Source organism: Apiospora aurea (assembly GCF_038362705.1).
Source record: "Apiospora aurea strain CBS 24483 chromosome Unknown utg000006l_segment0_segment0, whole genome shotgun sequence".
Classification (NCBI taxonomy): Eukaryota; Fungi; Ascomycota; class Sordariomycetes; order Amphisphaeriales; family Apiosporaceae; genus Apiospora; species Apiospora aurea.
Window position 1 is genome coordinate 625,515 of NW_027117393.1, and position 23,974 is coordinate 649,488.

General features: G+C 55.0%; 5 protein-coding genes across 5 annotated transcripts; 3 read left to right on the forward strand and 2 right to left on the reverse strand.

Moving 5' to 3' along the window:
• Positions 1–1,100: 1,100 nt before the first annotated feature.
• On the reverse strand, positions 1,101–4,018 carry PG986_008808 (uncharacterized protein; the record flags this gene model as incomplete). Its single annotated transcript, XM_066845030.1, is given in 4 exon segments — positions 1,101–1,312; positions 1,371–3,460; positions 3,536–3,911; positions 3,928–4,018. 4 exon segments carry the CDS (start codon positions 4,016–4,018, stop codon positions 1,101–1,103), a joined length of 2,769 nt encoding a protein of 922 aa, XP_066697428.1.
• Positions 4,019–13,385: 9,367 nt separating this feature from the next.
• PG986_008809 (uncharacterized protein) lies at positions 13,386–16,626 on the forward strand (the record flags this gene model as incomplete). The annotated part of the gene is made up of 2 exons (XM_066845031.1): positions 13,386–13,556; positions 13,744–16,626. The coding sequence occupies 2 exons, from the start codon at positions 13,386–13,388 to the stop codon at positions 16,624–16,626; spliced, it is 3,054 nt and encodes a 1,017-aa protein (XP_066697429.1).
• Positions 16,627–17,766: 1,140 nt separating this feature from the next.
• PG986_008810 (uncharacterized protein) lies at positions 17,767–18,471 on the forward strand (the record flags this gene model as incomplete). The annotated part of the gene is made up of 1 exon (XM_066845032.1): positions 17,767–18,471. One exon carries the CDS (start codon positions 17,767–17,769, stop codon positions 18,469–18,471), a length of 705 nt encoding a protein of 234 aa, XP_066697430.1.
• Positions 18,472–18,871: 400 nt separating this feature from the next.
• PG986_008811 (uncharacterized protein) lies at positions 18,872–20,282 on the reverse strand (the record flags this gene model as incomplete). The annotated part of the gene is made up of 2 exons (XM_066845033.1): positions 18,872–19,792; positions 20,031–20,282. 2 exons carry the CDS (start codon positions 20,280–20,282, stop codon positions 18,872–18,874), a joined length of 1,173 nt encoding a protein of 390 aa, XP_066697431.1.
• Positions 20,283–23,053: 2,771 nt separating this feature from the next.
• On the forward strand, positions 23,054–23,739 carry PG986_008812 (uncharacterized protein; the record flags this gene model as incomplete). Its single annotated transcript, XM_066845034.1, has 2 exons — positions 23,054–23,122; positions 23,236–23,739. The coding sequence occupies 2 exons, from the start codon at positions 23,054–23,056 to the stop codon at positions 23,737–23,739; spliced, it is 573 nt and encodes a 190-aa protein (XP_066697432.1).
• Positions 23,740–23,974: the final 235 nt, after the last annotated feature.

A 23,974-nucleotide genomic window follows, 5' to 3' on the forward strand; every position in this document is an offset into this window, starting at 1 on the left:
ACCCCACCATCGGTTCTGTTGGCGCCCCCCCATTCTCGTGGGAACATGGACATGCTTAAGAAGTGGCACCACCCGCTGAACAAACGAACTGCAAATATCCAGAATCAATTCCATCTCTGTCGCATCAACACATGTAAACACACGTATATATAAGCATGCACTTGCCATCGAGATGCATAGTCAGAACGGCTCACGGCTGCGCCTGCAAATGCGGTAGAGACGTAAGTAAGTGGGTACTTGAGGCAAAGCACCACCAATGCTGGCTGATCTGACCAGAAAACACCACGTGACAAGGGAAATTCATCTTCACCACGAACCGGGATATCTCGAGTCTGTATGCCGCAATAGCAAAACCAAGTGAACAGGACAATCAAGGGTTATCATCAGGTAAACTTCTTGCCTTGGATCTAACTCCGCTGCTACAGGATACCTGCATAGTTATGTCATGTCATGTCAACGTCAACCACCTATTCCCCAGCTAACTCGGGTAACGCTGTAGCCAATAGAGTCGCCCATGCTAGGCGCACTCCAGCTCGTATATGGCCTCGAGTCCAATAACTCAATCGCTGTCGCGAGGCAGTCTTCAACGGTTGGGTTGCCAAGATGCCTTCGCACCCCACCACCTTCCATATCTCTGCTCCTTTGCCTGCTGCATCTTCCGTCCCCTCGTCTTGCTTTGTTCGCCCTTCTCATCTCGATCAAAATATAGGTATGGTAAAAAATACCGCAATGGTATCCTACGTGACCGAGGGCAGCATGCCAAAAAAAATATGCTGTGGTGTTGATGATATCTTCCGAGATCTAGCTAGGTCGGCCCCACACCAGCCCGTGTCGTGAGCCTCCAGAGAGATCGCACAGGTCTGTCCAAGCCGTACTGTAGTAGAGTCGGCTCCCCTGTGACAATTCCCTCGGCCGGCTGCAAGCCCTAACAGAACAAACAACGGCTTGACAGTCGACGCGGCACTGGGCAATCCAAAGTACCCGGAGGTCGAGGCGGCACGCCGATGGCCGAGATATGGGATGCTGAAGTATGAAGAAACCTCGGAATGTGCGCCTGGGCGCGGCGCCGCTTACGATCTGCCACTTGTACGTGAGACTTTTCACTTGGCCTCATCTGGCCCCTCCGCAGCTCGTCCCTGGGGGCCGGTCGGGATCGCATGACCGCCCTGGGGGCCTTGATGCTGGTTGGGTCCTTGGTAATTCTTGTAGTTGTTGCCGTTGCGGTGCTGCTGAGGTGTATACTGATGCATCTGGGAGGGGCTGGTTCCAAACTGCTGGGGGCTGGGGTTGCTGTATCCTCGCATATTGTTCACTTTGCCATGCGAGTTAGTACTGGCGCGGCGGTGCTGACGATTTTCGAGACGACTTACTCTGTCCCGGTTGCTGTGGGAAGACGGGCTGCTGGTACTGCATTCCAGGGCTCATGCCGTAGACGGGTTGGCCTTGCTGAGAGCCCTGGTGGACCATCATGGGGGCTGCGGCAGGACGCCCGGGGCTAGGGTATCCGTTGGTGCCCGGCATGGGTTGCGGCATGCTGACTCCAGGCGGCATGAACTGCCCCGAGGGATACATCTGCATCTGCGGTCCAGGCATTCCTTGGGGAGCCATGAATTGCGGCATCATGGGCCCACCCATGGGCATATGCTGCTGCTGGGGCATGTATTGCGGGTTGTTCGAGAAGCTCCTATTGAACTGGCCCATCTGCGGGGTGCCATGGGCGAATCCGGGAGCATAGGGCATCTGCGGGTTGTTCATGTTGGGAGGGTATGCCATGGGAACTTGGGCCATACGTGGGGACGAGTACGACTGTGACGAGTTGGAATGCATCATCCTATGATCATCGGCACCGTTGTAAGGCACGTGGGGCACCGGTCCATGGCCTGGGTGCATCTGCACCGGAGGTACGTGAGGAGAAGGCCGGGGTGGGATGTTGTGGGCACCGTGTTGAAGGTGGAAGGGCAGTTGGTGCTGGTGGGCCATTTGAGGCATGACATGGGTAGGGTTGGGTGTCGGCTGGGCCGCGAACGGCTGGCGCTCAAAGTACTCCGTGTATGACAGACGCATTGTTGACTCCGGCTTCTCCTCTTCCTGAGCCTGTCGCCAAGTTGGGGCAGTGTCAAACGAGGGCTTGATACCATCGTTGTCATCATAGTTCTTGCCCTGAGGAACAGGCTGCGCCTTGATGTGAGCAAGGATGACACACTTCTTAGGATCGACGGCCTTTCTCTTCTTGCTAACGACAACCACGGCGGCATTGCTGCTGGCAGGGGTAGCTTGACCCTCCGTGGTGTTGTTCATCGCTGATCGGGGACTAGAGCCGGCACTCGGGTGGCCGTTGGGGCTGAAAGCTGGAGCAAAGGCATTGGGTCGGAACTCGTGGCTGTTAGGGTTCAGTTTACCCATCTGACCAGGCCCTGGGATCGGACGACGAGCATATGGCGGTTCGTTCGGGTGCGAGGGACCTGTGGGAGGCTGGCGCATATCGGTAAGTTTGTGCTGCTCGACGTTCCTAATTCGCTGGGCAAGGTTGCCAGTCTGGCGGCCACCCTGCTGCATGTGTGGGGGTCCCTGTCGATCATTACGGTACCCCTGATATTGCTGCTGTGGGTAGTTGCGATTCGGAGGGTGACGGCCACCCTGGCCGCCGCCTTGCGGTCCGTTAACAACAGTGCTGACTGGTCGGGTTCGCTCAGGTTGAGGTTGGGCCGCTCCCTGAGGGGCAGCAGCAGGCTGTCCCTCCTTTGTAGCGGCCGGCTTCTTATCCTTGGCAGCCTGTTCCTCGGCCTTGCGGCGCTGTGCAACCTCGGCAGCATCACGAGACGCCTTTTCTTGGATTTCTCGCTGCTTGGCCGGGTCCTTGGCGATTATGGAGATGAGATCGACAGGGACGGGCGTGGGGAGCTTGAAGTTGGTGGCGAACTTCTTGAGCTCATGCAACTTGACCTCCTTGTCAGCCTTGGCCTTGTTGCTTCGGATCTTCTCGGCGGTCATTCTCTCCTTGTTGGCGAATGTCTTGAACGAGGACAGCACATCCCGCTCAACAGTCGAGGTCGCATTTGGTATAGCTGCACCCTCTTTGCCTTGAGGCGAGATAGTCCTGCTGGTGGCGGCAGATGCCTTCAAGGGGGTCGCGCTTTGGTTGACGGACTTGACCTCGAGCGGCTTCTCGGTCGTCTTCGGGTGGGACTCGGCCTTGGCAGCATCGGCCTTGGGTTCAGGAGTCTTTGCCGAAGGTACCGCATTGGCGGATGTGCCGGGAGCGGGAGATGCGATGCGGGCTTCGACCTTGGTAGGAGACTGCTGGGGCTTCTGTGTGCCGATGCGTGCACTGATGATGGCGGGATCCACCGGGGCACCCTTGACAGTAGAATTGTTGGTCGGCGCTCTCATAGCAGGAGGCGTATACTTCTTATTGCCGCCGGGCAGGGGTGGGAAGTCTTGTCGTTTGACACCGCTGTATCTGTAGAGGCAATCAACGTCAGTATAGTCCAAATGGTGTGTACAAGGGCACTGGCTTAGCTGGAGGGGGGCTTACTTGTCTTCCTCGTCTCCGCCACGGTCGTTCCCACCGACGTAATCCATTATCCGCTCCTCCGCAACATGAGAAGTGGCAGCTGCACTGCGCTCAATCTCTCGTGCCTTTCTCTCGGCGGCAGCAGCACGCTCCTTGTACTTGGGATTGCTCTTGTCAATCTGAGTAGTGTAAATGTTCTCGTCGTAGTCGGTCTTCAATCCGAAGAGTTGTTCGTTGGCCTGAAACTGGTCCCACTTGTCACCGCTGCTGGAGGCCTTACTCTCCAGGGCACCGAGGGAGCCAAAGGTGTCAGAGTCGCCGCCGCCGCCGGTCCATGGCTGCAGAGTACGTTGACCAACTTGATGGCCGGACGAGATGGAGGTATCGGTGCGAAAGCCTACATTATTTAGTACCTAGTCCCACGCAGATGGAGTTCCATTGGGCCGACATACCGTTCTGGTTCTTGCCAGCCATGTTCCTGACATCCTGTTTCTGGTACGACATGGTTGCTGTATCTCTCTTGTTCTGGCCGTTCGCAGCTTCTGGCTTCTTGCCCTGTACCATCCTCGATTGATGGTGGCCGGGGTGATTGTCTTCGAAAGACGCTGCCGATAACGTCCTCAGCAAGATCGTCTTGGATCCGTCCTACAGTCCCTGATTCCATTTGCAAGTCAGTCTTCATGCAACAGCGGTGTATGTGACAGTCTACAAGGTTTGGCCGTGGGAGTAGCCCAGCCGGTGGGAACGGCCCCCATTTGTCGATGGTGATGTTGGTACATGCAACTCGCCGATAGGACTGTATGGCCTGATCGCTGAGGTGACACCGGGGGGGCGAAGTGGACGGAGGCCACGTGAAACGTGTCGGGCGAAGGAAAGAGGGAGTACATACTTTACAAGACAGAGGATCAGGGGTTTCCCGTCCGGACATACAAGACTGCTCAAGGAGACAGCTCAGGGTCCTCGGTAGATGGCCGCGGAGGTTGGTCGACGTCCAGTTTGCCGTCTCCCTCGAGGGTAACCAGGTAGCTCGCTGGGTATCTGCGGAGTGGTGGAAGGAACTGGGCCGTCAGCACATGGGGACGGGAACGAATGCAAGAATCGAAGAGAAGAAAAGGTGTATACGCAGCAGCAGCAGTGCGCGCGCAAGGAGTGTGTGGAAATCCAGAGAAGTAGATGACGACGGGTCGGGGAATAGCAGTCAAGCTGCCCACAAACCACAGAGGGAGAATTGCGGTTGCGAATTAGTGCCAAAGGGGGGAGGGAGAGGGAAGGATTATTTTGGACGGGTGAGGTCAATGTTGGGAAGAGGGAAGGGGGGGAGAGGTCCAGAAGCTAGCTACTGCTGCTATGTGGTGTTGCTTGTGGCTTTGTTGTTGACACGGCGCAACCCCCCAAAGGTGAGGAAGTAACCAGAAAAAAGTGGTCTCTTGCTGCTTGGGAATCGTGTCGTCGCCAGAAAATGGCTGCAGGTGTCGAGTTAGGAGCCGCAGAAAAGCAGCGAAGCGGACAAGACACACTGACCACTTTCCAATTGACAGACCGGGGGGTATAATTGGCTTGGCTGGGCTGGGCTGGGCTGCTGCTGCTGCTGCTGCTTTGCGTGGGTGCGGTGCAAGTGCGGTGCTGGTGGTGCAGTGCGCTCGCTGTGCAGCGTAAAAGCGACCAGCAGAAGGCAGAGAAGAGAAGGAGGGAGGTTAGGCGATGCGAGGGTGGGAAGGGGTCCAGCGGGCCAGGCGGGCTCTGCTTGGGTTCGTGTCTCACCTTGGGGAAAGGATGGCTGTGCTCCAGCTTCTCACTCTCTCTGCTCTCACGTTGTCACTCACTCTCTCGCTTTCTTCTATCTTATCTCTCTCTCCGGCCGTCGAGCTCTCTCTCGCTTCTCTCTCGCCCAGTGTGCGTGTGTGAGTCGGCGTGGTGCTGCGCAGCGGTGGTGGCCTCTCAGGTGCTCCCGATCTGCTGCTTGTTCGCATGCATCAATGGGATGATGGTTGGATATGACTGGGTGGAAATGCCGGGCTCCTTGAGACAGCGCAGTACCTCAGTTAATTCCTCTAATCTATACGCTGGCCCGGAAGTGCCACAATGGAGAGGAGGGGGGTGGTAGAAAAAGGCGGGCGCGGGCGCGGGTACTGTCTTCTTTCGAAAGAGTTACCTGACTCACGACACCGATTGGGATTGAGGGTTGAGTGGCAGGCAAGTACAAAGTAAGGCGATTAGGTGGTTTTTTAGTCCCGGGTCGTTCGACGGTGATGTGTGGAGTAATTGGGGGTTTAACGAACAACAAGCAGGGTCGAGGGCTCTTGGTTTGAACGGCAGGTAGGTCATTCAGGTCAATCTTCCAACAAGTTTTGGAGTGCGTGCGCGCCAAACAAAGTATTAGAGACTAGAGGGGGAGTTTGTGTGTGGCCTGTCTGGTGTGTGTGTGTGTGATGCGATGCAATGCGATGCGGTGGGCAAGCAGCCCCAGTGTTCGAATTGAGCTGGAGTGCAGGAGCAGCAGCAGCGGCAGCAGTAGCGGTAGCGGCAGCAGCAGTCACAGTGGGTGGTGGTAGTATTGGTAGGTAGTGGTTAATTGATCGCGCTTTCCCCGGGTTCTGGGTCGCAGCTCTTTTGGACAGCTTTTCCCTCGAATGCCTGTCCGTCAGCTCTTTCGGCCCAAGAAAACACCACCTAAAGAACGAACACCCGCTAGCCCTTGAGCCGTGAGACCGGGCCAGGTACCGAATTATGGATTGATGATCGATTATAGTGGGCTGATTCTCCCAATGTTCTCATGTTCAAACAAAACAAATGCCCAGTTGACCTCGCACAATAAAGACATGGAATTACATAAGGCATCGATCGGCTTTGAGCAGTGGATTCGGCCTTATGGGAGGTTGCACTCAAACAATGGCCACGTACTCGGTGTACTCCTTCCTGTCTGTTTCAATCTCCATCAATGGATGATGGATGCAAAGCAGCGGTATGCATTTACTACCTACCATTGTTCGTTGCGTAATCTGCCATTGGCATACAGGGCATCCAATTCAATTCCCAGTTGTGTGCAATATTCTTGGGGTAGACAGACGATGAATTAGGTGCGGCTTGGAAACTGCACACTGTGTTCCTGTGCCATGCCATCCCGAAGAAGCAGGTACCAGATTCTCTCATGCAAGCTTGAAGCTCATATGCCCACCCACAACCCTCCTCCCAATTGCAGTGCCCGGCGAGTTGGAACTCGCAGCGCTGGAAAGTTATGGCTGCAATCTGGATGTACATCACCGACCTTGGCTCTTTAGCATGTGCCTGTGCATGCAGTGGTAGGAACTCAGCAATAGATAGGCCTGAGTGCCCGGATGTTTTCAGCTGGCCAGCAGCACTAAGGAATACCCGGATTGTGAGGCGTCCCAAGGCCTCAAGCTAGCAGTACAAGTCGGCATCTGAGGGTTTCCAGAAGGAGTAAAGCAGCTACTATTGACTTTGTGCCAGTCCGAACATCATGGGGCTATTCGGGTTTTGAGGCCAAGATTGATTTGGTAGGCTAGCCATTGGAAACTGGGAATCTGAATCTGCTTATTAGACGCGATAGGCATCCAGAGTCAGTTGCCGATAGGTTATATGAAACAATTCTTTCTAGGTTCATGTTGTGCCCTATATCATGACGTCGATTGCCTGCGCCTCAAGCTTCTTCTTCTTCTTCCAGACTTGGACGGTTGGGTCTCACTATACAGAGTCATTGTGTCGTAATATTGGCACCGGATCCATTCGGAGAGCCGTGCCGTCTCCTATTAAAATGCGATTGCGGCCTGTCGAGGCTAATCAAAGAACAGACAGCAGACGTCTTCTGTCTGTCTCTTTCGCGTTTGAAAGCCATTCAACGAGTGTCAAAGCTACTGCCCCGGACCAACCGCCCCCACAAACCCGACACGGGTTTTCCGCAAGCATCCAAAGTCTGAAGTTGGCTCCTCCCGCTCGGATACTCCTCTGGAAAATAAGGAAGCCCCCCCCAAAAGCGCCTGCCACAAAGACCCCAAATGCTACCTACCCTAGGGTTTGCTGCTACTGTACTGATCGTATCGTACCAATCGACACTCCCTCAGCCGAATCTCTGGAATCTCTGGAATCTAGACCCCTCCAAGCAACAACTCAAGCTTCAGGTGGACGGCACAGGTACATCAGCAGCAGCGGCAGCAGTATTGGATTAGCTCGGGATATTACTCCTAGGGCGATCTTATGGCTGAGGTACCCAAGCTACCCCTGTAACCTCAAAAGCCAGGCCATGTCCACACGATGATCGTGCAAGGTAGTCGAGGCGTGCAAACAAAGGGGATGGTGTATATCACGAAATCTCTTTCCAGTAAACAGATGGTGCTTCATGTTTCAAGGCGAATAGGAGATGCCCGCAGCCAACCCGGCAACAAGACCCAGGATGAGATTATGACCATGTGTTGAAATTGCATCCAGTTATTTATAAACGCACATCATGGGTTCTGGTACGTTCGTCCCTGGCACCCCTGGTCAGATCAACCGGGACTCACCCCAGACCCGATCCACATTCCAGAGCGGCCTCGCCGGTTGGTGTTAGTCCTGATGCTGGGCTGTAAAGGAGAAAAATGCCTGATGAGTAGCAATTCGCATGCTGTTTGGAATAGGAGTAGGAGGTGATTGTTCAGGCCAAAGGGGGAGAGGGCGCGGTTGGGCGCATTTTGCAAACGGCCAGCCAGTCATCGGCAACAAACACAATGGAGTGATCATTGTTCTCTTCCAACGTCCTCTCTGCAAGACAAAGCGAAAATCCAACGCAACAAGAAAAGACTTATTAGTCAGGGCCGGTTCTGGTATAGCACCTGCAGGGCGTATCTGCAGAGGAGGCGCAATCCGGTTTGCCGGTTTAAGACTCCCATTGACCAGCACCACTACTACACTCCCAACCTGTCGAGCAGTTGTGCGACACACTCATCAAGCTGTCGCCCCACGAAGAGAATGAGAATTGACGAAAAGGAGCCCCGAAGCCCCCAATCAGCTTCCAACAGGTAATTGTGGCGCAGCATTTGGTGAGAGTGAGGCTCAATTCTTCAGCTGTTTCGGTGAAGCTCACGATTCGGGATTGGCTGGGTTCGCGATCGCCGGTCCGATGGAGGACGGGGTCGACAAGTACCGACATGACTTAGGGGTACCTACATGCATGTACAGCTGATATTGCGCAGAGGATCAATGAGGTCCATCTCGCACACTTTTCCCACATTAGACATCTTCATCAATCGTCAAACAAACGACGAAGAACTAGAAATTACAGTATTACCACTGCCTAGGTATTTGGCCCTTTTCCACACTTGAGTCTAGAGGGGACTTTGGGGCAACGACCAAACAAACGGGCGATGCGATGCGATGATCTGCAGCGGCTATATGCGGGTCCCGGGTAGCGCCTCCCCAAGTGATTGAGGGCTCCCCGTTTGAATTAAAGTGACATGCACAGCCTGCTTTTCGGGCAACTGGGCTGCTGCATCCCCGGTCCAAGATGATGTGCGAAGAGTATGCAGGTTGCTTGCGAGTCATGTAGAATAGAGAGAGTATGCAGATGCAAAGATGAATGAAGCGCAACGTGGTGGTGGTGCAGGTCACGCCGTACCCCGGGGACAAGGAGTGGAATCCTGTCATGTGGTTGCTAGCCTGCCACTACCTCTACACTGCCTGTAGCTCGGATTCGTTTGATAGTGGATGGAGAATAATGACGTACATTTGACTGTATTCGCCAGCTGCCGGCTGCCAACTAGTAGTAGCGGAGGATCAAAACACTAGCTGCCCCCGTAGGACACACTACTTGCAGGAGGCACTCACGATGTCACGGCGATGGATCGGCATAGGAAGCGCTGCATCTTCATGAGGGCCTAGAGAGTCCTCATGACAGCCCCACTCCTTTGAATATGTGATGATTACCCGATATCTGGGCTCAGAACTCACATGATATGTAAGTCGAGCGAATCCTATCTAGCGCCAAGTTCATCGGCAGGTCTACGTTCAAAGCAAACGATGTTCGCTCGTCTGGTAGCAAATAAGACTCTATGCTTAGACTGATAATGGACGCATGGGCTCCCCTGGAATGGAGTCGCCAGCATAGGCAAGACTACTCTAGATCACAACCTGAAGAATAAGCTCGTGTAGGTTGAATAAAATGCATCACTTGTAGACTGTTGGCAGTGGATAAGTCGCCGCGTCCCGACCTCCCAAGCAAATCCTACGCTTTGTCCTGAAGAATAAAAATTGATGAGACATCTATAGATAGGTCCTAGTCCCCGAATATGAACTTAAGGCATGGGCCGGAGGCGAGATGCTTGTGTCCAGTGGCACGGGGTCATTGGGCCTCTGGAGGCGGCCCCCCTGAATCGTTGGGTGTACATAGATCATCGGCCCCCTATATGTCAAAAGAAAAGGATTATTATCAAAAATCTTTAGGGTCTCTGCATCATTTCTGAGTGGCCTTCTTGGTCAGTGAACTCATCGAGGCTGAGGCTACAATGTGTATGCACGAGACGGTATTGACCCATGATTCCCATCTATTCATGTCCCTTAACAGAGATACAACGTGAGACTGACATTCACTCATATGAATCCCATGCTGCCTTCGTATATAGGGAGTGTTAGTCTTCACGACTAATACGCTGTGGGTGGCTTGTCGCCCATGGAGTGGTATAAACAAGGCGCCATATTTCTAGCTCTCTGCGACTTCGTAGATGTTGTACGAACCTTGGGTCATATGAAAACTCACAAAAATCTCAGTGCCCTATTTTGAACCACCCGATCTTAGCTTCTGCTTCTACATCCGGAGGACGTGTTCATATTCCAAATGGTGTTGGGGTTTCTGAGCATCCGGTGCAACTTACCTGTATATGTGCTGGTCGTCTTGTGGACGAAGTGATCTTGAGTCAAGATGCTCTATTCCGTCCTCGTTGATCTCGTTTACTTCGTGTCTGGTTCAATCTTTCAATAGGAACTCACATCTACGAATACTGCCAACAGGATGATGCTGAGGCTGGGAAAGGAAACCTCGTCTCGAATCTTGTGCTGATGGCAGATCTCGTTGACACAGACAGTAGATAGAGCGCAACTAGGCGGGCTGCCACCTAATCACCATGCAAGTATCTTCTAGCAAATTCCAGAGCCGTTTCTTGGTAGCACTAACAAGCTTACCGGTTATATATTACACGTGTTGCCCCTTAGGCCAGCCATCTCATTCGAATGTTTCTGGCATTTGCGTGCTCAATACCGTCCAATGCACGAAGAATAGTGGCTACCAATGATACACACGATTACTGTGCTTATCAGTTCACGGTAAAAATGACAACGAGGCAAGCTAGGGGTCCAGCGACGTTGTCGTCCAAGAATGGTTGCTCGTCAAGTATCTTGACATCTTGAGTTTGCGACTGGGAGGCCGCCTCTGAGCATCGACATATTCACCGAAGCACGGAAACTTGTGTCATCCATCACAGCTTGGCTGGCGTTCGTGTGGCCTACACCCCATCTCCAGGCATTGCATGGACATTGTAGATAACCGCATATGCGAAGATAGTGCCAAGCCAAGCCGTAAAGGTCATATTGAAGGCTGTCTATGGCCTTGACAAATGGCCAGCACTTCCAATCGCGACCAGGCGAGATGGAACCATTCTCTCCCGTCCATGGAGGAGATGCCACCCTGAGATCGGCACGACAAGACCTCTTTACACTCGTTCGCCGGCAATCACAAACGTCTACCCACCTCAAAGCCACGGGGGCTGCTGTTGACTCCTGGTTCTACTTGTGATCGTGCTCTGTACCTTCCAACCGAGACAACTTCGACTACCCTATGTAGAGAGCCGGGAAGCGATCGAGCCTTAACTGGTGCTGGCCGTCTACCAGTGGCCCCCTGTGGATGTTGAATGTATCCAGCCTAGAAAGTATATCCATCGTTCTGAGGCTGCCGATAGCACAAATACCGACTACAAAGACACCAGGAGGTTGTTGGTACACCTGTCGGCCACTCTGGAGCTCAGCGGGTGTTCAGTATCTCATCTATACAGAAAGGCGGGATCGCGCATGCGCATGGAAGGGAAAGCGAGTGCATGCATCCATCAAAAGCCAGGAGTGGCACTGCAAATCCAGCTGCCAATGAGCCACAGCCGATCTCCCACGAAGATCAGGCATGACATTGCCGATCTTGGTGGGCTGACGTGCCGAAACGCATACATGACCCTCGATCTATCTGAGCACCGCGATTGCTCTGGGTAGACGACCGTTTGTGGTTCAATTGAAGGAGAATCGGGTGGATAAGAAGATAAGAAGCGTGCACGGAATATGCATAAGTCTGCTATGGAAGGCTCTAGCTTTCTGAGGAGGAGGGGCATGGTATTCGATGGGAATGGACTGCTTGGTTGCTTGGACTGCTTGCGTAACTTGAAGCAGCTAGGCAGGGCAAGGCAGGGGTACCTGCATGAACAGGACATTGATGGAGGTTGGGGATATGAAGGTCGGCAGCGATACGTGCCAGCTCACGATACGTGCTTTTGCTGACGTGATGGGCAATCCACCAGACTATGTAGAACATGCATATACCTAATTACAGGAGATAGGAGTTGCTGTCGAGACGGTGTTTATCAGGGGGCATCGCCAGTTCATAATACCCATCAAGAATGGCGGGCAGATGTGCGCGGACAAAGCAAAGTGGAAGCCCTGGTTTGATGTTGGAATCCCTCAATTCGTTCTGTTCCCCACTAGCGACGGTTTGGGTAAAGTAGGCCCGGGATTTGCGGTTTGCGTGCACGTGCTTTGCACTTGCTGGCCGCATTCTGGGGGAAAGCCGTTTCAAGTCTCCAAGTTCTAGCAACACTTGAATCTGCTTCAAGCGCAGAGCGACAGGCGACAGGCGACAGGCGACAGGTTTGGCATGACCCTGTCTGAATCGTCGTTCGATTTCACCGGTGCTTTTTTTTTTTTTTTTTTTTTGGTAGGCATTGGGTCCACTAAAAGGCTTGCCTGCTGGCGGTTGCAACTGGCGGATGCTCGTGGAAGAAGCAGGAGTCGGGTCACCACGGAGGCCCGTGTAGGGCTTGCAGGGGACTGGACAGGGTATGCGGCCGCCAAGTTAGGCATTGGGCCTGCATTGGGTACATTTGATGTGCTCCCTCAACCACTCTGCGCACAAGTTGCAAGGGACCCGGCCATCGATTTTTGACGTTGCGCGAACCAAACACCTGCATTGCAGTGGGCTCTCGCTGATTGAGGAATGATCCTCCAGACCCCTTCGGACCATTCCTCCAGCCCAGCCAAACTAAACAGTCGAAACGATACATCCGTAACTCGACTTGCGCCCGACGACCAGACTGCCGTCCTTCTCGTCATACAAGAATTCGTTTCTTACCTAAACATACAGGTGCTGGCTACTGGCTTAATTGAATCTATCTACATCCATCCATCAATCCAACGTAATTGCTCTGCTCCTCACCTGCCTGCGCGCGCTCTCTCCCTCTCTCTCTCCCTCACTCGCTCACTCGCCCTCTCTCTCTCTCTCCACTCGGCCGGCCTCAATAGACAGCTTGTTCTTCTTCTCTAGACCAATCTTGCTTTTTAGCTACTTCGTAACGCGCCAACCACCCCCCACGGCCGGCCGCTCTACATTTTCCGCAATCCGATCCCCGAACCCCATTCTATTTGAACCTGATCCCGGCGTATATACAAAACCAGTTATCACAGGCTAGACTTTGCGCCGAAACGTAGCTCAGGTGGCTGGTCTCAAAGGCGTCGAGACGGACGGCGTAGCGCACACTTTATCGAAACACCGGCCAAGAGGTCATTTGCGAGAAACTCCAAATCTACTACATACGAGACGAAACACTCTCCGGACGAAGCCTACGATAATATCATGCAGCCTTCAAATCACTCCCGCTCCATGCAGCGCCGTTCACCAGGGGCGGACCCAGGACCGCCGCCCCAAGGCAGTGTCCCTCAGCGCGCCAACTCTCCGGCCAACATGCAGCCGCGCTCATCGACGGCGTCCAACAAATCTGTGCCCGGAAACTCTAGGCGAGGAAATGTGAGTAAGCAAGCAACTGACGGCGCCCTGGGACTCCCACCGTCCGAACTTTCTTCCCCGGCGACCTGTGGCTTGACTGCCTAAACCTTTCGTCGCCTTTCTTTTCCTGTCTTGCCACATACCACATACCGTCGTCTTCCGCTTTCTTCTGCGCAGTCATCGCTGACACAGTCTTATCGTCCTACAGTCAAGCGGTAACGCCATGCCTTTGTCCCAGATCGAAAAGAGTGTCACGCACCTGCTCGTCGCCACGAAACAACTCCTTGAAACCCTGACACAATGGTCGCGAGGCACGGCTACCGACACGCAAGTGTCCGACGTCTACGTGAGGCTCGGCTATGAGTTCAATATGGCCTGCCGGGCCTTCACGGCTATAAACGTCGATACGTCCGACCTGGGAAACGTGCCCGAATCGCTGCGTCACATCCTCGAAGCCACTCTCAGCCAGGAGGCCAGCACAGAGAGTCTGGAGAAATACCTGCCGAGGATACGTGATATCATCATCAACTTGCTCCACGGCTTGAAAAGGAAACAGCAGAAGCTCCGCCAGAAACAATCGCGTGACCGGGAGAGCGGCAGCGGATCGCCAGAAGGCGCCTCCAACATTACTAACCGCACAATGAGCACTAGTACTGCCGGTAGCGTTAACAGCGGCCTCACGAGTCTACTGAACGAAGGCATCGAGAATGGCTATTCGACGCGAGACAGCTCGGCCCCAGGGTCAAGCGGTGGTCCCTCTGCTGCCAACGCTCAGGCATCTCCCACCCGAAGATTCCCACCGCGAGAACAGTCCCATCAATCTATCAACTCCGAGCAGTCGTCCATGTCGAGCAACACCATGCAGAACATACCGGTTCTCCCGCCCTATCCCAACGATGAATCCTCCTCCTCCGCTCCCGCCATGCCCAGCGGCCCACCCAACAACCAGGTCGATATCGATTCCTTCCCGCCGCCTCCGCCTCCCCCGAAATCACAACAGAGCGCCCTAGCTGCTCTCCAGAGGGGTGGCGACCTCGAGAGGCGAGCCTCACGGCGATACTCCGCCTACCAGATCTCCAAACACTTGGGTGCGCCGACCGGCGGCGTGCCCATGTTGCCTTCGCAGAACACGCCGTTACCAAATCGCGGACGAGGCGAAGTGCGGGAGTCGATGCGCGCGATGCAGGTGCGCGAGGCCATGAAACATAACCGCACCGACTCGAGTAAATCACAAAAAAGCAATTACGAGAATTCGCCTGTGCGGGCTCCCAGCAAGGTCTCAGAGCAGTCCGAACCGCCAAGCGACGCATCTATAGAACGTCCCAAATCGATTCCACCACCAGTAGCCTCTCCAGAAGAGCGGTACAGAGCCAGTGCCACGATATCAGGTCCATTGGACGATGCGTTCTCCGCGGGGAGCAGGTCAGCTTCACCAGAAAAGAGGTCGCCGCCACGGACAGGGACACCGAAGTCCGAGCCAAAACCACAACTGCCACCCAAAACACCCCCGGAATCTAAACCAAACGGGTTTATCGAGCAATCGCCACCGCTGACGAAGGATCTGACACTGTTCCTCCAGTACAAGTCCAAAGTCAAGAAGTTTGTGTTACCAGAAGGTTATGCCGATCTGACCATTGGGCGGTTGCAGCTAGCCTTCATCGAGAAGTTTTCCTGGAACACAACTACGAACGGGGCAGATCTTCCCGAGATCTACATACAAGACCCAGTCTCCGGAGTGCGTCATGAGCTTGAGGATTTGTCGGATATTAAGGACCGCACCGTCTTGGCTTTGAATGTGGAGGTGCTGGATGAAGTGAAGCGTCACATCGACGATGGCATCGGTTCACTCAAGAAAGCCATGGAAGAAGTCAAGCAGAATGTCGACGACCAGGGCGCCGCTCTCCAGCGAGTATCCGACCGACAACTAGAGGCGGCCAAGGAGATGACGCGCCTCGCCAGTGCACCTCCGGTAACAGTGGAGAGCTCGGGTGCCAAGAACATATCTCCTGGAGGCAAGCTCAACCCAAGCCAACTTCGCGAGCTTCAGACCCTGAAACGAGACTTGGCCGTCTTGCGTCAAACGTATTCCAGCTTCCAGACCGACATCCAGAGCTCCATGTCATCGCTCAGGAACAAGGCTGCCAACGTCAAGGTTGCCGCGGCGAAGGCATCCGTTCCCTCGGTGGAAGGCGACTCTGGCTACTCCTATGTTACCAAAGGCCGCAAGCAGCTCAACACCGACTCGGACCGCCTCGTCGGTCGGGTCGACGACTTACAAGATCTTATCGAGGACTTGCGCAAGGATGTGGTGCATCGTGGTGTGCGACCACTGCCTCGCCAACTCGAAGACGTTTCCAAGGATATATCGTTGCTTCACCAAGAGCTTGGCAAGGTTCGCGAGTACATGAAGCGTGAGAAGCCTATCTGGACCAAGATCTGGGAGAAGGAGCTCGAGGATGTGTGCCAGGGCCGAGACGAGCTGAAGGTTATGGAGGACCTCATGGTGGATCTGATGGACGACATGGACAAAGCCACCGAGACCTTCACGCTTGTGGAGCAAGCCACCAAGGAGCAGATGAAGGACAACTCGACGCCCGCGCAGCGTCAAATCTCCAAGGGCCTGGTGAACTTCGGCAATGGCGCCGACCCATCCGCCGCCAAGGAGGGCGTCCTCGACGAAGTCCGCGCGCTGAACCCGAACCACGAAAACCGCCTCGAGGCCATCGAGCGGGCCGAGAAGCTCCGGCAGAAGGAGCTCGAAGGCCGGCGCGACAACCCCCTTAAGAAGGAGCTTATCAACTTCGTGGAAGAGGGCAAACTGAAGAAGAGCGGCGGCTTCGAAGAAGTGGAGCGGGCGCGACTGGCCAAGGACGAGAAGATCCGGCGCGAGGTCTGGGAGCGCATGAACGGCATCCCGCAGGAAGACGAGTTTGGTGAGGAAGGCGAGGAAGAAGAGGATGAGGATGAGGAACTCGAGGAGGAAGAAGAAGAGGAGGGCGAGGGCGAGGTCGACGAGGACGAAGAAGTCGAAGTGGAGGAGGAGGCTGGCGAAGAAGAGGCGACACCCGCGAAAGACAAGCCGGCGGCATGAGTAATGTGAAAGAAAGCACCAAGGACGCGACGTTATGGATATGACACAAAGTGGAGGTGGGAAAGGGAAAAGGTCTTGGCATCGACTGGTTTCATTCAGGCCGGCGCCCACGAAAGCCACGCATTTGGGGGGGTTGTTATACTTTTTCTGTCCTATTTTTGTTTTTCCCGAGCGTGTTTTGGGGTGCGTGTGGGATTACTACTTATTATTTTTTCTGTTTCTTTCTCACAAACAACTCTTCCTGCTCTTGGCCATGGTTGGCGTTGGAGGGGTTTTTTAGGGAAAGGCGGCGGGATCCTGCTCATCACATCGTATTTTTGTTTTCGAGGGTGTATCTAGACATAAGTTCCCTCTTCTTCCCTCCCACATCGACGAGGGGGATTGCATATTTATCGTCTTCCAAACCCATACATGCATTTTCCACTAGACAGATGGATGTGATGGTGGGTGCGGATCGTATATGGTTTACTTAATGGGGAGTCGGATGGTTGGTTGGGTATTTTACGTACTTACCTACTGAGTACAAGAAGGAATGGCCGAAAAGAGTGAGCGACTGGGTCGAAGAAGATAGTTATCATACTTGGATTGAGCCTTGCATCATATATTGCGCGTTTGCGGTCTGATTGAATGTTTACGCTTGCGGGGGTATTAGAGAGAGAAAGAGGGAGTATGTGGACTGCGATGATACACATCCGGCCTGCTCTGTCCGTGTATCTAGCTCATGTTTTGGGCTAAGAACTACTTAGTAGTATATAATGTACTGGAATCAAAGGTTTGCCTCTTCCGTATCTTCCTTCAAATGCCGTATGCCCACCCTTCTGGGGCTCGGCAACGTGGGAGTCGCGAATGGGCGCTGCCAGGGTCAAGTGTAGGTTAGTTTCACGAAGGTGTTGGTGAAACTTGGCACACCAGAATCTCTCTCTTCGACTGGCAGTCCAAGAGTCTAAAAAGGCAAATACGAGAGAGTAAACGCCGACCTAAGATTTAAACCAGAAGATTGTCTCTTATTGTTCTCAACTCATATCTGCCCGAGTGAAAACAGCGGACGACTTTCCTGACCACAGCAGGACGAGACTTCCATGCATCGTCACCGAACCTCTTTCCACTCTACCTCGACCGATACCTACTCACGCAACTACGATGGGTTCTATCACACCTTCAACCGATGCGTCTCTGGTGGCCCAGAAGGAGAACATTGCCAAGTTCTCTGCCTTCGTCGGGGTGTGGCTGGTTCTTGCCACCATCAACGGCTGGCGGGCGCTCGTGGCCAACTGGGATTGTCCACGATCATATGACCAGCTGACCCTTACTCTGATGTTCACATTCATGGCGGAAGTGACGTTCACTTTTGTAGCCCTTTGCGTCATGGGGCTTGCGCCGACCGAATCCCAACCCACAGCTGCGCAACAGGGGCAGCCCGGGTCCCAACCACCTACATCCGAGCAGCAACGCCCGCCCCGCGATTTAGGAGGAGAAGAAGATGCCCAGGCGAAGAGGCCCTCCAGCGATCGCTGCATTTTCGGGTTCGTGGGCTCCATGCTGGGCTTGGAAGCGGCCGTCCTGGTCTTGATGTTCCTTCTTGCTAAACCCAGTCCCGCCCCTCGTCAGCTTTCTCGTCTTCTCCCTGTCTTGGCTGGGCTGTGGGGTGGAGATGGTGTTTTCGCCCATCGCGGGAGCGGTGGAAAGGGGTATTCGGAAAACTTGTTGAACGGTGATCCGTGGTGCTGCTGTGTTGCCAGAGTCCAGAGCCGAGTGTCAACCAGCGATGGCCTGGAAGAGGGGAAGCGTCCCCGGGGCTGGTGGCGATGTGCTAGTAGTCCATCCTGGTACCAGATACAAGCTTGACGACTTTTATCTGCTCGCTGCGTGAAAGCCTGCTTTTGCCATGGGTTGCATGGGGAGGCTCGAGGATGTGCTACCTGTCAAAGTGACTGGGGGTGATGGGATATTTCTCCAGTATTGTTGAGATGAGAGCATGACCCTTTGCCATCTTGTTCAATCAGAATCACATACGGCTGAAATGCGTCGCGGGCCGAGTCTGCAGCAACATCGCTTGGCTCAGTGAAGTTGATTGGCTACCGTATCGGCCTTACTGACAGGGATCGACTACGCCCACTCAGCTGAATCCAACTGCTTGGGTCCCAACCCCGCGCGACCTGGTTTCTGTCAGCATACTGCCACAAGATTCCTTCCCTCCAAGCCGTCTTGCAAGCTAATTAGTATTAATTATATAAAGGTTGCTATACTATGGTATACACTGCTCCGCAAACAACGCCTCGCAGCGCGCACTGTACACAACATCCGGCGTCGTCCCCCGGACGCCCTCGAAATCCGACTCGTTCCCCTTGACCCCCTTCCCGTCCCCGACGCGGACGGGGCTCTGGTACCCCAAGTCTGCAGGCGGGGAGTACGACGACATGACGCCCGGCACGACCGTCACGCAGTTCAGCTCGCTCCGGTCGCACGCGTCCTTGAGCCCGATGTCGAACGCCTGGTTGTCCCCCTGCACCATGCGCGCCAGCACCTTGTCGGCGCTGCGCCGGCTCACCGCGTACGCCCACGAGCACACGGCGCCGCCGTCCTGCACCAGCCGGATCCCGGCCGGCGGGTGCTGCCACCCGGTCCCCTTCCACCGGAGCGTGTCGAGGCCCCAGTGCGGCCGCGCGCCCGTCCCGTTCAGGCGCAGGGGGTCGAAGTACGGCTGCGACGCCGAGGACCAGCCCGCGGCCGCCACCGAGGCCGGGGCCGGGACCGGCCGCATCTCGGCGCCGCAGTGGCCGAGCCACAGCACGTCCCAGGCGTCGCCGTAGGGGCTCGCCGTCGAGAGGTCGTCGGCCGCGACGCCGGTGAAGTTGCGGACGTGGTCGACGACGAGCGCCATCTGCTTGGTCCGCAGGCTCACGTCCCAGTCCAGGTCGTCCTCGACAATGAGGGCCGTCTCGAGCCCCGAGCTGATGAAGTACTTGAGCACGTCGAGGTGGGCGAGCCAGGCCTTGGCGCTGCCGACGCCCTTGCCGTGGGCCTTTTGCTGGAAGGCGTGCAGGACGTCGTCCGGGGAGGGCGTCTGCGGGAGGACGGTGAAGTCCAGGCCGGTCAGCTTGGCGGCGGCTTCGAGGCCGCGGGTGCGCCAGCTCGGGCGGACGGAGAGGACTAGGAGTTTTTCGAACTGGAGAGGGTACATCCCGTTAGCACGCCCATGTATGGATATGTATACCTAGCGAGCTAGCTAGCTAGAGTCACAGGGATATAGGGCTGAGTTGGGCCCCCATAGTTTTGTTTACCATGGCGTATGCCAATACTCCACTGTGGCTATGCGAAAGACCAGCACCGGGGAAGAGACAACTTGGGGCGTCGGGGAGAAGAGAAGAGAGAGTGTGTGGGAAAGAAAAGAGAGATCTTCTTACTCCGAGAGTGGCGTTGGTCACTGCCTCGACGACACTCGGCGCAGACGCGGGCACCTGCGCCGGTTTCATGCGATCGGGCCTCCACGTCCGGGGCGCCTCGACGTCGGTGGTCGAGTAGGCTCGGTACATGAGGATGATGGGGACCAGGAGGAAGACGGCGCTGAGGGCGACGACCCCGCGGCGCTTGGCCCAGTCGGCTGCTTTCCGCACCCATGTGGACGCCATTGGCGTATGGGTGCGCTGGGCCAGCATGTTGTGGACAGCAGAAGCAGAGCCTTCCTGCCTCTGGCGGATGGGCTCCAGGGGCCTGGCGAGAAGGGCGGATGCGGAAACGAGAGGCGGGCCTTATCAGGAAGGAAGGAGAGTATAGGTCCTGACCGGCTTCAGGGAAGCTGTCTGCGTGATAACGGCGTCAAGAAACACCAGACCAAAAGAAGAAAAAAAGTGAAAATAAGAAACAAGTTCGTTTACGGAGTTACTGCACAACAACAGACAGAATAGGCACCAGCATTCTTGCAGCGGCGGTCAATGCAGACAGACAGGGAGTGAGGCGTCCCGATTTTGGTTGCCCGTCAGTCAGCCCCTTAAGGACGGCTCTCCGCTTCTCTTGATTGGAGTGATCCACCGCGACGGGGCCCCCTGCCCAGGCCGATTATCATTAAAGATCCGGATATACCAGCATTTTGGTCAACGCTAGACGCCCGTGACGGCTTGGCAAAGAGGCGCGTAAAGTGTCGGGACGAAAGAGCTTCCTTTGCTTTGCATACCAATTGCGGAGATCAATGTGATACAGTGACACGTACGCGCGTGACGCCAGGGAGTGGCACGTTCGCCAGTGGGAGGCAGGGAGGCAGAGAGGGAGCACGGCACAAAACCCAGGAGTATCACAACGGCAGTGACGAACCAAATCGGGAGCGGCCTCGCTTGCCAACACTGCACAAAAGGGAGCAATCGGTGGCAGATATGCAACCACTCAAAAGCCTCTGTTCGCGTTCGCGTACGACGCCCCAACTTTGCAACGAACAATTCTGCTGTGGTGCGGGTTTCCGGATGTAATGTGGGACGGCCCGACTTTGCACCCCACATAGGATGGTACATATATGACCATATGGAAACTAAACGGCCTTGGGAGATGTGCAGGGCCCACCCCGGTAACCGCATAAGCCTCCGGGAGCACGGTTTGGTACGGTATGCAGTATTGCAAACATGTGCAGTGCCTGGCTTGGTGGGAAGTAGGTAAAATCGACCGGACGGGTAGATAGCCTTTTAGAATACCAAAACGCTAAGTAGGTAAGTATACGTATCTGTACAAGTATAAATAGAATTACGGGTCGGGGACCCATATTACTACCGACCGGAAGACCGTCGGGACGTTCTTCATGTGCATCTGTTCCAATCTTATGGCCAGCAAGATCTACAGTTTACCCAGTACGAAAGAAGAACAAGAACTAGCATCTATCTGTATACATTGCTTTAAGCAAATGCAGTATATGCTACTCACACCATACCTGGGCTAGAGCGTGTAGGCAGGGACGGTTCGACGGGCCAGTGACTACCAGGAGCCGCTCAGACGTGCTGTAAAATATGCATACTGAAGCACCCTTGCAAGCCTGGGCTAACAAGCTTAATTGCCACGAGGGACTTTTCGTCCGTCCCCTGTTCTCATACCCCGGCAGCTTACCCCGGCAACCCCACCGCCAGTCAGAAAAGGTCCCTTCAAGCTTTGTCGCCAAACCCGCGAGGCTCTAACTGCTTCGAGGCAAGCACGGGCTGGGAACATTCTGAGGCAGAAGTATGCTGGATGTGGGTTCATTTGGAACGCCATTTTTGGACCACGGGGATATAGAGAGTTGAGAACCAGGGACGTTCTGCCTGCCATAAAGACATATAGACCGCCGGCCTCCTCAAGGCTACGTACCTGTTCTTCATCTCAAGGCCTTTAGCCGACGCAGTCTCGACTCTCGTACTTTCAGATGGAGTTCATATCTATGACAATGCCAGATCTATCGAGGACATCCGTCTCTACTCCTTCCCGTATCCACAATGAGACTCTTTCCAACCGCCGCCGCCAGTTTCATGGCCTTGTTCGCGTGCTTCTTCGACCGCGGCTCCCGCCACTCCGCGTGACCCGGGCCAAGTCGATTTCTCCAGGTGTACGGCATGTCGGAGATGAAGGGCGCTCGCGATGCCGGGGGAGTCAGGGTCGGGACGTGAGCAAGTTGGTCATTCAGAAGTGCGGTCGGTACTGGGCTGGCAAATATGAGGCGGAGGGGAGGAAATTTGCTTACGGGTATACTGGCTCTGGCTGTCACCCGAGCTTTTGCGGCATTTGGCTTGGGTCTCTTTTTGTTCTTTTGCTTTTCGACTCATACCAGCGCAGGCCAGCAGAAGCAAATAACTCGAACCCGAGCAAACCTAACACACATCGACTCAAAGAGAAGGTATTATATCCTATTACCCCATAAGCTCTATAAGCGGAGGCTTCTATGGAGCGAGTTCGCCTCCAAACCTTTGAGGATCTTGTGTGGAGTTGAGGCGCTGAAAAAGAAGAAACATGGAGGGCCATGTGGATTTTCGACTAGTGATCTAGGCGAGCAGCCACTCTCCGTCGGATCTCGGGAAGCTCATAACATCGACCGTGGTACGTAAGTTATAGAAAAACGAACGCGTCAAAGCCCAGCGTGATCATATCTGACAGGAACCACACGAACAGAGCGATCCCGGCAGCCCATAAGAGTTCTGGTGTCGGCAGCAGCTTCCTACAGGCTATATATCCCAAGCCCTCCGCGTTCTGACAGTAACGCGCTACGGCCGGTACATTGGACCATAGAGCACGAAGAGTGGTGCAACTGTCCATAAATAGGCGACGAACGCACGGCTGGGGGCGCGGGTTGTGGATCAGCAGGCACTCCACTCCCAATTCCAGTCTGTACCTACTTCCCAGTCCCTTTCTGTGTGGGCAGGGAGGATTCGGTCCCTGGACCCTCTGTCACGCCACCGACTGCCCAAATGAGGGCGAAAAGATGCCAAAGAGGGGCACAAACAGATATTCTCGCCCACATCAAGGATCTTCAGACGAAAAGAGGTCGCTGGTAGCAAGCTGCATTGAGACGGGAGCGTTTCGGGAGTAGAACAGGCCAAGGGCTCTTTCTAGCTCCCGCACCACCTGCCTTGCACCAGCGAGAAAAGTTCACCCCCGCGACAGTATAAGTTCTCGGTGCCCGTCTACCGCGAGGCCGACAGCAGCCCCGCCCTCGCGCCGCTCGCCGCCCGCGGCGAGGCCGCCCAGCGCAGCCACGGCAACGGCAACAGCACGGCCGGCATCACGCTGCACCAGCAATGCACCTTTGGCGAGGGCGAGGGGATGCTGCACTACATGGGCACGCGCGCCGTGCTCGGCGGCGACGGGGCGCTGGCGGCGTCCTCGCCGGCGCGGCGCGGCACCAAGCAGGCGCGGGAGAGCAGGAGCTACACCATCGTGATCCAGGCGACGCCGCTCGCGGAGAAATCGACCACGGCCAAGGTCGAGTGCATCGGGCGGACCATCAAGCTCCAAATCGACCTGGCCACCGAGAAGGCCCGGTACCGGTGCCTGCCGATGGATAACTTGGGGTACTGGAAGATGTCGCTGCATATTAGTATCAACGAGGGCGACCACAATGCGGGGGGAGGTCGGAAAATGCTGCTAGTTTTGGATGTAGACTACTGAGTATCTAGGGAGGGAGGGTGAGGAGGAAGTATTCTTGGACGGGGCGTGCTGGCTCGATCAACTGGGGATGTTCTCCAAAGGCTGAGCACATCGAGTAGCCCGTCGCAGGTGCAAGGAAGCTTCTGTGTCAAGTAGATCATAGACCTATCAAATTGTCATGGTATCCCTTGAAACACTTTTCATCCGTGAAACATAACAAACCATGATACAGTGTGGTACGTTCGAATGAGCTGGG